Genomic DNA, 13,913 nt, shown 5'->3' with positions numbered 1-13,913 from the left:
GATCTCATTGATGTGGCTATTGTGGTCACATCAATGGTCGTAGCATCACCAACTGGCTTAAGGAAGTGTGGCACTTTTAACAGACATTGAAAGATCCTTTTTTATGTTTACCTGAATTGCTTCAAAAAGAATTTGGAATAATGTCAAGACAGTGCAGATTTAAAATTCTGAAGGGATTCTTGATATCTTAAATACTGTTGCCATAGGAACACATTAAATGTAATTATTCCTTTTTATGTATATTCACATGTTTTTGAGGTACTTGGCATGCTTACATTTTTTAATGATATTTTGCACACATATTAGAGTTGCCACCATAAGGCCTGGGCAAAAGTAAACACAGGGGTGTGGCTGGGGAGCTCTGTAGTGCTGGAGTCAGTTTCTTCTATGGTCACCAAACTTGCTACATATATTGTTCTCATCAAGCTGGACAACTTTCAAAATTAAAGTCATTAGCTCCAACCAACAGGAAGTTGGATATATATATTTTTTTAAATTGCAGGCCCTGAACTTTTGAATACTCCTCCTAGGGAATTAATGTGACTAGCACCAAATTTAGGAAATTTTATGCCAATAAATAAAAGATACTAAATTTCAAATAGATTTTTGATAATTGAACGGTTTTGCCATGGCAATGCAATAAATTAAGGGCACAAATGTGAAACAGGAAGTCATATCTTCTGTGCTCATTGAATGATTTTGATGATAATTCAGTTTTTATGTTTGGTAATGGGTCTGATCACATGTGGTTATTATGGGTCACGTCATAGCACTACCAACTGGCACCAAGAAGTAAGGTAATTTTATCAGACTTTTGTTTACATGAATTGCTTCAAAATTCTTCTAGTGTAATTTTAAAGGGATATTTTATATCTTAAACAGTGTTGCCATGGCAACACATTCATTGTTATTACTCATGACTCATAAATGCTAGGGAGTACAGACCTTAGCCTGGTCTCTTTTTGAAGAAGACACTTAGCAGTTCATTGTGCAAATGAAAACAATTTTTAAAGTAAAATAAAAAACATTTTATAGAAATTTAAGCTTATTGTAATGAACATTTTATTTTACCATATAAATACAATATACAATATATCAACTGAAAAGTAAAAATCAAAGCCACATGTCTAATCCAGTTCTGTTCTATAGTTTAGGTCAATATATAAAAATTACCTTTTGGTTGCAAATTTCAGATGCTGTACTGGAAATTTCCAATAGAGTACAGCCAAGCTCAATTGGTGAATGATTCCCAAATTACCACATCTGCACAATTTTTAACAGACTATGATGACATGTTTCCACCTTATTTATCAGCATAAATCTCGCAATTTTTACGCAATACCTCCACTTATTTAATTTACTCTACAGTGTACAGAATGTTCAGAAAATATATGCTATCTATCAGGATGTGCTACCAAATCTATAATCTCATTAGGGTTTGGGGTAGGGCTTAGTACAGCCTCAGGCCCATTTCACATTGAAAACTTGAGGGGGATGTTTCACTCCGGAAGCGTTTCTATAGCTTCACAGCAGCAGTTCTATACAGAAAAATACTGTGATTTCTATGCTACTTTTATTTTAATAAAGACCATAACTTATAAAATGGTTATCAGGAGTGGGTCATTGCTAAGTATTACAAACTTGATAGTCATGAAATCTTATTTACATGAGGAGGAGTATCACATTTGCATCTAAAAGGTAAATGTGGCAGGGCGGAGGGCGGAGGGCGGGGCCGGGTCGTGATCATACACACATGGTCCCTTATCAGGCTAATCAAGCCTCCAAGAGGGATTTAGGCCGATGACAGACAGTTTGTCTTTTATTTGAGTTTGAAATTAAACTATTATTTATATTATCAAGCCGGTTCTCACCTCCTCCTTTCCATTGACTTCTTAACAGTAAACAATAGAGCACTTTGTTCTTCTCCACTTCCACAATCAACTTGATATCATCCGTTGTTGAACACGAATTAAATAAGTTCTGAATTTACTGATGTCACGGTCATGTGCATGTGTTTACAAGTGAAAGCAAACTCAACTGTGATTGGGTATTGCTGAAGTCTATAGATGAAGCCCCACCCCTTCCGGGTTCTATTGGAAGCCCAGAAAAGAACTGCTGTCTGGGTGCTTCACTGAAATTGCGCTGAAACTGCCCAAAAAGTGCTATTTCTGGGGTTGGAACACTTTTACTTTTTTCCTTTTACTAAGGAATGTGGATAAATCTTAAGAAAAAGGGCGGGGTTGAGCTTGTTGCTATGGATGATGTCAACAAGCTTACTAACTATGCCCACAGTGATTGGCTGATAGGGGATGGGTCTCTGTCAGTGACTTAATCATAGAAATATTGTAGAATGAGGTATCATGTTGTCATATTCAAATGAATATTTTAAAATGAAGGCTATGTCTCACTAATTAAACAAGTATATGTTCAGCTAATTGTCAACCTCTTTTTAAAAGCAGCCTTTTAATTAACAGGCTAGAATAATCATGGCTGATAGTAAGAAGTTGTGCAAACGTAAAAGAAAACCAAACTGGATTGCAGAATTCAAGAAACAAACAACTGCCACAGGTAATAGAACATTATATTCAACTTGACCGCAATGTTCTCCATCATTCAATGCATTTTGCCGATACATAAATTAACTTTGTTATGTCATCGCAGATTAAAATCAATACTTCAAACGTTTATTGCATTTATGAGGAGGAGGCTCAGCACCCAAGGCTCTATCGTCTCAATGGTGTACAGTGTCCTTGGGCACTCAGACACCAGCATAACGGGGCTGGAGGGGTACATTGATCCTGCAATGCAATTGCTGAACGAACTTGGATACGTTTTTTTTAATGGAACATTTGCGTCATATAATTATTCACAGCTGGGACAGTTATTAATGATTCTCATGTTTAATAAATCAATTAAGAATCATATAATTACAATGACAAAATAATAATAATCATGTTGTAAATGCCTTACAAAGATACATATACAGTGCATCCGGAAAGTATTCACAGCACTTCATTTTTTGATTGCAAAGATTTCAAACAAACTTCTTTCATGTTGTCATTATGGGGTATTGTTTGTAGAATTTTGAGGAAAATAATGAATTTAATACATTTTGGAATAAAGCTGTAACATAACAAAATGCGGAAAAAGAGAAGCGCTGTGAAGCACTTTCCGGATGCACTGTAGGCTAGACAAAATAAGATGCCAAAACTCACTCTCTCTTTGAGAGCCAATAATTCAGTTGCCAATCATGGCAATGCTCATGCCCCCATCTTCCTGCACTGCTCCCTCCTATCCATCCGTAACCTAGATGTTTTTTCATCAAAGCTGAATCGATGATGAAAACCGAAGCTTCAAATAAACACAAGAAAATTTGCATTTTATTCTCAATTATTTTCTGTAGTGCTCGAAAAAAGATTATGTGAAGTGTCACTGAACTTGCTTACGCATAAATCCTGACAGTGTTTAGTTGTAATCAGGTGTGCGTCAGCATTCACAATCCTGAACATCATCAAATAAGTTTGATCATCATTTCTTATGATTTTGTATTATCTGTATAATAAAGTATATGGCTCCTGTGTGCAAATGTATGTGTGCAGAACAAGAAAAGGCTAATTGTCCGCTCATTGAATGGGAGGATAATAATAATAAAAAAGGTAAAACAGACATTATGCTCCTTTTCAGTTTTAGGCTACATTATTTTCTGTAAAAAGAGAGTTCTATATTAGATTGACATTGTTCTCTTATGTGGGTTGATATGGTCAAAGATAGACTTAAGCAGGTATAAATATACTTCCTCAGATTTCATAAACAATAACCCTACATTGTATGCTTTTATTTTCAAAGTAAAGTTAATCAAAACCATTTTGTTAGTTGAGGGTGTGATGTTTGTTCTTCAGCCAGATCTTAAGAAGGAATTTATAGCCAGGCTCAAATGTTAATGAAATACCCTGTAACCCACTTCACGCAGGGAGGGGAAGGAGGACACAGGGAACTGGTTTCTTCCATTTAAAGGTAAGGTTTTTAATTGAAAAAAAACTCAAGCGATTTACAGCTTCACACACATTAGCACAATATAGTCTTTTCAGCCATGTAGCTCTCTCTCCTCTCTTGCCGCTAGCTTGGTTCCTTTTGTACTGCTCTCCCCAAGCTTATTGCAATTGGAAACAGGTGTTATTCATAATCTGGCTCAGGTGTATGCACCCTTACCGCTTTCTCTCTCTCCAGATGAACACTCGACCATGCCCCCACCACCACATCCCCCTTGTAATGTAATTGCATACTATTTTAATATAAATAAATGCATAATTTTAACTGTTTTATTTTTGTGTTAGGTAAGATAAATATTTTTTATCAACTTTACCACTTTTTTTCTTCTACTTCAAGCACTGAGAACAATAATACAAAAAGATCAGATATATTAAAGCTTTTTCTACTCCTCTGGAGATTCATGAGACTCACCACATTATGCCAAGACATTGAAGATGCTAAATTATTAACAGATTTGGTGTCGAATGGTGTTGCTATGGTGAGGCATTAAATTAATTGTGGGAATTGGGAAAATGGGAAACAGGAAGTGTCTCATATCTTCTGTGTGCAATGTGTGATTTAGATCAAAATTGAGATGTATGTTTAATCTTTAGGGCTAATCACATGGAGATGACCATTTTGGGTCACGGTAATAACACAACCACCTGGCAGCAGAAAGTTTGGCTCTTACAACAGAATTTAAAATAGTCCTTTTATATTTAACCAAATTGATTCAAAATTGTTTAGAATAATGTCAAATGTGAATTGCATGTGTCCACCTTGCATTGTTTTCCGAAAGCTACCAGGTGGAAAATGACCCATGGTGCCTGGGCCCGTCATTGCTGCTTGCAACTATTTTTGTAAACTATTGTTGGTTTAAAAATGTGTGTGTGTGTTTGTTTTGGCACCGGTTGCTTTGCTTTGACCCCCAGTTTATATTGTTTATGGCTTTGGACCATGTCATCAGCAGGTCTAAGTACGACAAATACATATCTATAGAAGCTATATAAGCAAGAGAGATCTAGAAAGAGAAAGAGAGTAAGAAAAAGCTTTTTACAATGTCAGACAGATAAAAAAAAAAACATGGATAAATATCTGTCTGATAATTGGAGTGACATGAAAACTAATGGATGCTTTTTAATTAATAGTCAGTGGAGCATCATATTGTGTTGACATATGCATGTCAAATGTATGTGTGTGGTTAATTAGGGGTGTGATGTGAATGCAGCTGTCTTTGAGGGCCAGCTGGGATTGAGTCTTTTGTTTCTGCACTGTAGAAAATGAAGGGATGCTGAAAAGAAAGAGGAAGTGATGGAGCTGAAAAGACGAGAGCTTTCATTTGGCATGCTGACTGTGAATTAGCATTCTTCCACTGCTCTCTCTCTCATTTCACTCTTTCCTGTCTGACCATCCACTTAAGCATTTGGTGCATCAGTCTAAAACATGAAAGATGCAAATGTTTTATATATCGTTTCCCTTAAACATTTATTCAAATATTGGTCGTTCTCATGTTATGGTGTCATTTGTGTGTTTAGTTATAAATCTTGAATATAAATAAGAATATACAGTTATAAATTTGAATACATAATTATAAATCATGAATATATTGTTTTAAGTCTGAATGTATGGTAATAAATCCTGAATATATAGTTATACATTTGTATACATAGTTACACTGATGAGCCAAAATATTATGACCACCTGCCCAATATGGACTTGTTGGTCCAGCACATCCAACAGATGCTCAACTGGATTGAGATCTGGGGAATTTGGAAGCAGGGCAACACCTTGAACTCTTATATACTTATTATGTTCCTCCAACCATTCCAGAACAATGTGTGCAGTGTTGCAGGTCACATTATCCTGCTGAAAGAAGCCACTGCCATCAGGGAATACCATTGCCATGAAGGGGTGTACCTGGTCTGCAACAATGTTTAGGTAGGTGGCACGTGTCAAATTGATGTCCACATGAATGGCTGGATCCAGGGTTTCCAAGAAGAACATTTCCCAGAGCATCACACTCCCTCCACCGCAGTCTTCCCACAGTGCATCCTGGTGCCATCACTTCCCATGTACATAACCGTCCATGTGATGTAAAAGAAAACAAGACTCATCAGACCAGGCGACCAACTTCCACTGTTCCAAGTTTCAGTTTCAACAGTCACGTAGGCACTTTCGACGGTGGACAGGGGTCATCGTGAGCCCTGACAAATCTGCGGCTACATTGCCCCATAAGCAGCAGATTGTGATGCAATTTGGCCATGAAAACAATTTGGCCCTTGTCAAAGTAGCTCAGGTCTTTACACCTGCATTCAACATCTTGACTATGAGAACTTGATATGTGGCTTTGTAAGGAGATGATCAACATTATTTACTTCACCTGTGAGTGGTCATAATATTTTGGCTCACTGGTGTAGAAATCATGTATATCAAACACAGTTGAAAGATATTTGGTTCGTTAAATGAAGCTTAACATTGTGTTTGTTTTTGTGTTGCCACACTATGCAATAGGCTGGCATGTTTTAAGGTCAATATTAGGTCAAACATGTCAAAAAAGAAACAGCTTTCTCTAGAAACTCATCAGTCAATCATTGTTTTGAGGAATGAAGGATATACGATGCTTGAAATTGCCCAAAAACTGAAGATTTCAGACAAAGGTGTACACTACAGTCTTCAAAGACAAAGGACAACTGGCTCTAACAAGGACAGAAAAAGATGTGGAAGGCCAGATGTACAACTAAACAAGCGGATATGTACATCAGAGACTCAAGATTGAGAAATAGACGCCTCACATGTCCTCAGCTGACAGCTTCATTGAATTCTACCCGCTCAACACCAGTTTCATGTACAACAGTAAAGAGAAGACTCAGGGGTGCAGGCCTTATGGGAAGAATTGCAAAGAAAAAGCCACTTTTGAAATGGAAAAACAAAAAGAAAAGGTTAGAGTGGGCAAAGAAACAGACATTGGACAACAGATAGTTGGAAAAGAGTGTTACGGATCTTAACCCCATTGAGATTTTGTGGGATCAGTTAGACTGTAAGGTGTGTGAGAAGTGCCTGACATGTCATCCACATTGTTGGCAAGTGCTACAGGAAGAGTGGGGTGAAATGTCACCTGAGTATCTTTTAAACATTAAACATTACTTTTAACATAGAAAAGATTAGAATAGAAGAACAGGGAGCCCTGCAACAGATGTCATGGCCCCTCACAAGAATATATTGCTGTAAATCTAAATGTATAGTTATAAATCTTGAAAATATAGTTATAAATCATGAATATTTTGCTTTATGTCTAAATATATTATAATTAATATTGACTATATAGTTATGAATCTCAATATATAGTTATATATCAGAGTAAATAGTTATACATTTGTATACATAGTTATAAAACATGAATACATTTTAGAAGTCTGAATATATAGTTATAAATCAGAATATATAGTTATACATCAGTCTATATATATATATATATTATTCTATGTATATAGTTATATATCTTGAAATTACTGTTTAAGTCTGCATATACAGTGCATCTGGAAAGTATTCACAGCGCTTCACTTTTTCCACATTTTGTTGTTACAGCCTTATTCAAAATGGATTAAATTAATTATTTTCCTCAAAATTCTACAAACAACATCCCATAATGACAAAGTGAAAGAAGTTTGTTTGAAATCCTTGCATACTTTCCGGATGCACTGTAGTTATACACCTTGAATTTATTCTTTTAAGTCTGAATATATAGTTGTAAATCTGAATATAGTTATAAATCCTGAATATATTTGTATAAGTCTGAACATATATGAATCAGAATATATAGTTATAAATCTGAACATTTGGATATAAATACTGAATATATTGTTATAAATCATTAATATATACTTATGCATCTTGAATATATTGTTTTTGAATATATGGTTGTAAATGTGAATATTTGGTTATAAATCCTGAATATATAGTTATAAATCTGAACATTTATGAATTAATTCAAATTAAGTTTGATATTTTGTATGAACTAACACTGAACAACACTTCTTGGTTATTGTAACTTCCAACATGTCCTAACACATAAAAAAAAAATGTTGTTTATGTTAACGTTAATTAATGCATTATGTACTAACCATGTAAATATATAAATGAACATTAACCAGTCCAAGATTAATAAATGCTGTACAAAAATATTGTAAATTTTTGCTCTGATCTTCAATCCTCAAACAATTTAAATGAAACAGAGCTGGAACAAAACATGTTGAGAAAGAAAAAAGTAATGGTTTAGTAATATTTTACTTTTTCAAGTGTAATAACACCAAAATGTCCTCACTTTTCTATTCAAATAATGAATATGTTTGAACTAATAATTTCCTTACCAAGAAGTAATAGTGACCCAAACAAGTGCAAATGGTACTGTGAGACAGATCGTCTTAACTTAGGTGTTTATTACCCATATTTCCCATCAAAGATGGACAAACACAACCAAATGTACTCATGTGTGTTTTTTGCAACCTTATACACACATTATATAAATTGACCATCTGCTGACAACACACACACAACACACACACACACACACACACACACACACACACACACACACACACACACACACACACACACACACACACAAAATCAAGTTTTACCCTAGCTTTCACCCAAATAAACAAATAACAATAATAAAATAAATTAAAAGACATGAACTAATTATACAAACGTAACGAAGAAAGAAATATTGACATCTAAATTAAAATACACAAGCTCTCCTAATTGAAAAGCAAATACAGCCACAAAAGTGCTGTGCACACACTCACATGAACCGTACTGATCTAAGACTGTGACCTCATGGTGACCCCATCAGGACTCCACAGGAAGTGCGCAGGTGAGCATTCTTGTGAGATTAAGAGTGGTTACATTCATTAGATTACATTGTTGTCCAGTTTTTGTTGTACATTTGCTTCTGTGATGAGTTTGTTATACAAGTCGAGTTGTATCAGGATTACAGTCGTACCATCGGTTCTTAATAATATGTCAATATGGAATTAAGGAAAAATGGATATTTGTGAAATGGTAATGATCTTTCCTAATATAGAGCCATAATTAAATAAAGACATTTCCAATTTGTCATGAATAGAATTAAGAACTGAATTCAACTTCTAATTATAGGGACTATTACAATTATGATTTTTCTTAGTTTAGTTAATAACAAATAAAAAAACTTAATGACAGAAATTTCATTTTTGGGCAAACTATTACTATTCCGATCTGGTTCCATACCAATTTCTACAAACTGTTACTGAGCTACAACTCTTAACTACAACTCTAACTACACGTGCCATGGCCTGAAATGTATTTAAGGATCTTCAGCAAGATGTTTTGAGGTGCATTTGTTTAGGTTTGCAGACATAAAGCTGAGCTTGAGGTTTGGTTATTCTGATTCAGGTAAATCTTGCTAACATAGACGTTGAAACAGAATTCTATAAAGTAGGCAATCACAGGTGATATATAACACAGGCAAACAACCGGTAAGTTTTGGGCTAAGAGTCAAGTTCAGCTAGAGCCTTTGGGACTAATGTGATTCTGGTGCAGTTTCAGGTAAGAGAGTCTTGGCGGCTGATCTCAGAGTCAGAGCTGGGGTCCGGGAGGACACGGTTATCCTGGAGATCAGGTTCAAAATCAGGGTCATTTTCATCATTGCTTTCTGCGCTGTAGTCGACTTCCTCCAGAAATGCTGGCTCATCCTCCTCCAACACATATGTGGTGGGACTGTAGGAAACACACACACACACACACACACACGCACACGCACACGCACACGCACACACAAACGGTTGTCATTTATTACATTATATTACACTGCTCTCTGGTATACCTGCTTCTGATTTTGAATCGTGGCCTTCAGCGGTAAAATATTTTAAAATACAGCACAACCTTTTAGCCTATTTTTCAACCGTCTTGGTTCCGGAAGGATTTTCCCATACTTTTTTCCATAGGAATTTCATAGAATTCTTCATAAAATATTTCTAAGCCATGAACCAAACCAACCAGCTCTGAGGTGAATCTCAGCATTCCAAACTTTGATATGAAGCAATACATTTTGTGAAAATCGGACTTGGGAATGAACCAAGAAGCATTTCGAATGACGTAATGGAGTTAAAAACTATTGAAATATATTAAACTTTTGATATAAAGTTGTTGATAATAAGTATAGAAACAATACATACAAATTTGATTGTAAAATATTCTGATATTTACAAAAATACAAGTAGTTTGAGAGTGTATAGAGACCAACTCGTTTGCACCATGCGCAGTAAATCGTCAGTCTAACGTTAGCATCTGTCGTAACACAGACTGATAGCTTCAACGAAAGCATCTACCATCAATTAACAACCTTGGAGCGTCCAGTAGGTCTGTATTTAACATTTTAAAAGTTATAGTTAAAAATGTATTCGCTAGGGCTGTCAATCGATTAATTGTTAATGAAATTAATTACATGGTATTCCGATTAAACGGTCGAATTAATCGCACATAAATATTTGCTGAGAAACCCCTCAAAAAACAATACTTACAAATCTACTTATTAAATAATTATAGAATTCTATTTAAATAATTATAAATAAAATATATATATTATAAAAATAATAATACAGATAATTAAAATTCATGACATTATTTTGGCACACAAGTGAAAAAGTGGCCTTAGAATACAATAAATAGTTTATTTCCAAATCCCAAATCATTGGCCTACAGTTCACATCAATTCATTTTTGCAATTTAATTAATCATGCAGTCCGAGATTCATTATAAGGGCTTTTCTCAGGATGCATCAATGTACGCCTGCGTCAAACAGATGCTTTTTAAGCACTTCAGTTGAACTGCATCATAAACGTACTGTTTTTAGGTTACTGTGTCAACTTGCTGTATTGGTACGCAAGAACATGTTCTCATCTTGTGTTGTCTGCTCTTGGTAAGTGTGGTTTGTTCTCTGTCTGTATAAGCTGTGCATTGTCTATATAGAGAGTTTGGCTTACTGCCACCTGGAGAAAACTGGTGGTACTCCAAGCTTGAATTGCTCATATGGAAGGAATATTCCTTATTACATTCCATGGACATGGTTAATTTTTTGAACACTTTATTTTTAACGTTAGTTAAATCGAAAACCCTTGTATTCACTTATGGAAAAAAAGTTAATGGGATTTTTACTCTCAGAACCAGATTGTTGCGCTCTATAATGACCCAATAAATAGTGAATACTGACTTAAATTTCATTCTGTTCATCATACAAAGTGATCGTATGCCTTCAGAAGACTTGGAATATGACACAAATTGCATGGACCACTTTTATGACACTTTTGGGTGCTTTTTCAGGCTTTGAAGTGAGCCATTGTCAATTGCCATTGCATGGAAACCAGCACCACGACATTCTTTAAAATAATTCCTTTTGTGATTTGCAGAAGAAAGAAAGAAATATGGGTGAGTAAATGATGACAGAATTTCCATTTTTGGGAGAACTATCCCTCTACCATAAGTGTTACATAATGTGAAGCTTGTTTTAGCACTGATTAGTAATTAATGAGTATCTTTCATTTGTAAACTATTTAATTCAGGCATTACAACAAGATTTTTAAATTTAAAAAAAAAAAAATCATTTAATTTACAACAAAAATATCTATTTCGAGATACAGTATATATTAGAGGTAGACAAATGTATCGGTTTTACCGATTAATCGGTGCAGATAGTTGCTTTTGTTTGGTATTTATTTATTTATTTATTTTTTAAATAACATCTGCCAAGCAAAAGTCATTTGTCCAATCACCTAGAATGTTAATAGCACACCTCTTCTCAAGCCACATGATTTGAAGAATCATTCATGTCCGTAACACAAATGGTGAGATATATGTCAAATTCTAATACGTTATGGTTAGGGGTTTGTCTGAATCCCTAAGCCTAAGTACACGTAATAATAAATGATGGGTCAATACAACAAAACCAACAAACAACTCCTGCAGGTTAGTGGTCAAAAACCTCACGTGGCGGCAGATGAGACATTTCTCCGCATTTCTCTTGCTCTCCGAATCTCGTTCTCGCTCTCTCTCCTAACACAATAACCTTACTAAGAGTGATGATGGTTTTATGGCTCTCTTGTTAAGCAGTTAAATGGTTTAATGTGTGGTCTGGTGGTTTGACTGGTTTTAGTGGGTTTTTAATGGTTTTAATGGTGTGACGGGGAAGAAACAGGATCCGTGCGAGATGGGCCGATGGGAGGGGGGTGGGAGACTCAAAGTGGATTAGCGGCCGTTTTGATCAGGTGATTAGATGACTATAATGAGCTGAGTGCTCCTCTCTGCTCACTCAAGTGCACCGGGCCCCATGTGACCAGCAACTCCTCAAGTGGTGCTGCCCATTAGAAGAGGACTGCAAGATTGTGTGTGTGGATGTGTGTGTATGTTGTTATCCATTACAGAAAAACACAAGCTGGGAGGGGCTGAAGTATGTTCCCAAGAAGCTTCTACACTCCACAAGCTCCTGACATCATTGACATCATGGCTATTATTGTTCTGATCATTGCGGGCTCTGAGCTGCTTAATGTTGTATTGAAATTCGATAGGCAGCTGTTGCATCGTTTAAGCTTTGTGCCAGTTCATGCAGCAACACAATAACCGGAGACAGACGTTCCAGAAGAGGGTATTAGCATTAGGAATGTTCAAAACAACATCTTTTGACTAGAATGTGGGTTGCCCAAACAACTAGTCAATTAATTGATCTTACACTGAATAGAGATTTCAAAAGAACTGTACTTCGGTATCAAGTCAATACTGAAATAAAAAAAGACAATACCAATGTTTCTGCAGTACTACGCATGCTGTCAGACTAACTGCCGGCTGCTTTTAAATGCTCACACGCTTATGAGCACGTTCAGTTACTTATTTTACACTAAAATGGAAAATGTATTAAATTAAATAGTGATCTAGTGCTAGTGTGATAATTAAACCATGTGATTTGTATTAGTCTGCATGTTCTGCACACTTCAGCATGAGTGTGTGAAGCTGCTTATATGCTAAAAACACCAAATTATCAAAACACATTTTATGAGCTGTGCTTGTTGTAGTAGATAACAGGAAAGAGTGCACATTTACTGTGAAGAGTGCAGCACCTGCAGACTACATATTATATAATTCAATTGCAGCATTTTGCGTTTTAATAATCACACTGGACTGGAATGTCTTAAGAGGAGGTGTGAATCTTACGTCCATAAAACAGAAAGGGAAAGACTTTGCAAGCAGCGATGACAGGCCCAAGCACCATGGGTCCATTTCCACACAGTGGCTTTCAGAAAACAATGCAAGGTGGACACATGCATTTGCCATTTCACATTATAATAAACCATTTTGAAGCAATATGGGTAAATATAAGAGGACAATTTTAAAGTCTGTTGTAAGAGCCAAACTTCCTAGATGGTGGCGCTATGACCATGACCAAAATAGCTGCATCCATGTGATCAGCCCCCATTACCAAACATAAAGCTGACATTTCATCAAAATCGCACAGAAGTTATAAGGCACTGTTTCCCATTTCTCACCATATATTTATTGCTGCACCATGGTGACACAACTCAAGAAGTTGGATGAGAAAATGTCAAGAGTACATGTCCGCAAATTCTATGCAAAGGGTGACTACTTTGAAGATGCTAAAATATAACACAGTTTTGATTTATTTTGGATTTTATTTTGAAAATGTTATGACTTTACTATTATTCTAAAATATGAAGAAAAAAATAAATAAATAATATATATAATAAAGAATGAGTAAGGGTTTCAAAACCTTTGACTGGTAGTGTACATATGTACCAATTTTAGTGACTGTAGGTGAAAATGGGGCTGCTACAGAGCCC

At 35.6% G+C, this 13,913-nt stretch overlaps 1 protein-coding gene across 5 annotated transcripts in view; it reads right to left on the bottom strand.

The window, feature by feature from the left end:
- Positions 1–8,439: 8,439 nt before the first annotated feature.
- The window catches only part of LOC127621310 (cytosolic carboxypeptidase 1), a 76,034-nt gene continuing 70,560 nt past the window's right edge, over positions 8,440–13,913 (bottom strand). For all 5 annotated transcript variants that reach the window (XM_052094861.1, XM_052094862.1, XM_052094863.1 and 2 more), the window contains one exon: positions 8,440–9,786. In XM_052094861.1, the coding sequence (XP_051950821.1) occupies positions 9,612–9,786 (175 nt within the window). In that variant the 3' untranslated portion in view covers positions 8,440–9,611. The remainder of the gene's footprint in view (positions 9,787–13,913) is intronic.

The sequence above is a fragment of the Xyrauchen texanus genome, chromosome 27 (genome assembly GCF_025860055.1).
Source record: "Xyrauchen texanus isolate HMW12.3.18 chromosome 27, RBS_HiC_50CHRs, whole genome shotgun sequence".
Classification (NCBI taxonomy): Eukaryota; Metazoa; Chordata; class Actinopteri; order Cypriniformes; family Catostomidae; genus Xyrauchen; species Xyrauchen texanus.
This window is presented reverse-complemented; position numbering and strand designations above follow the sequence as displayed.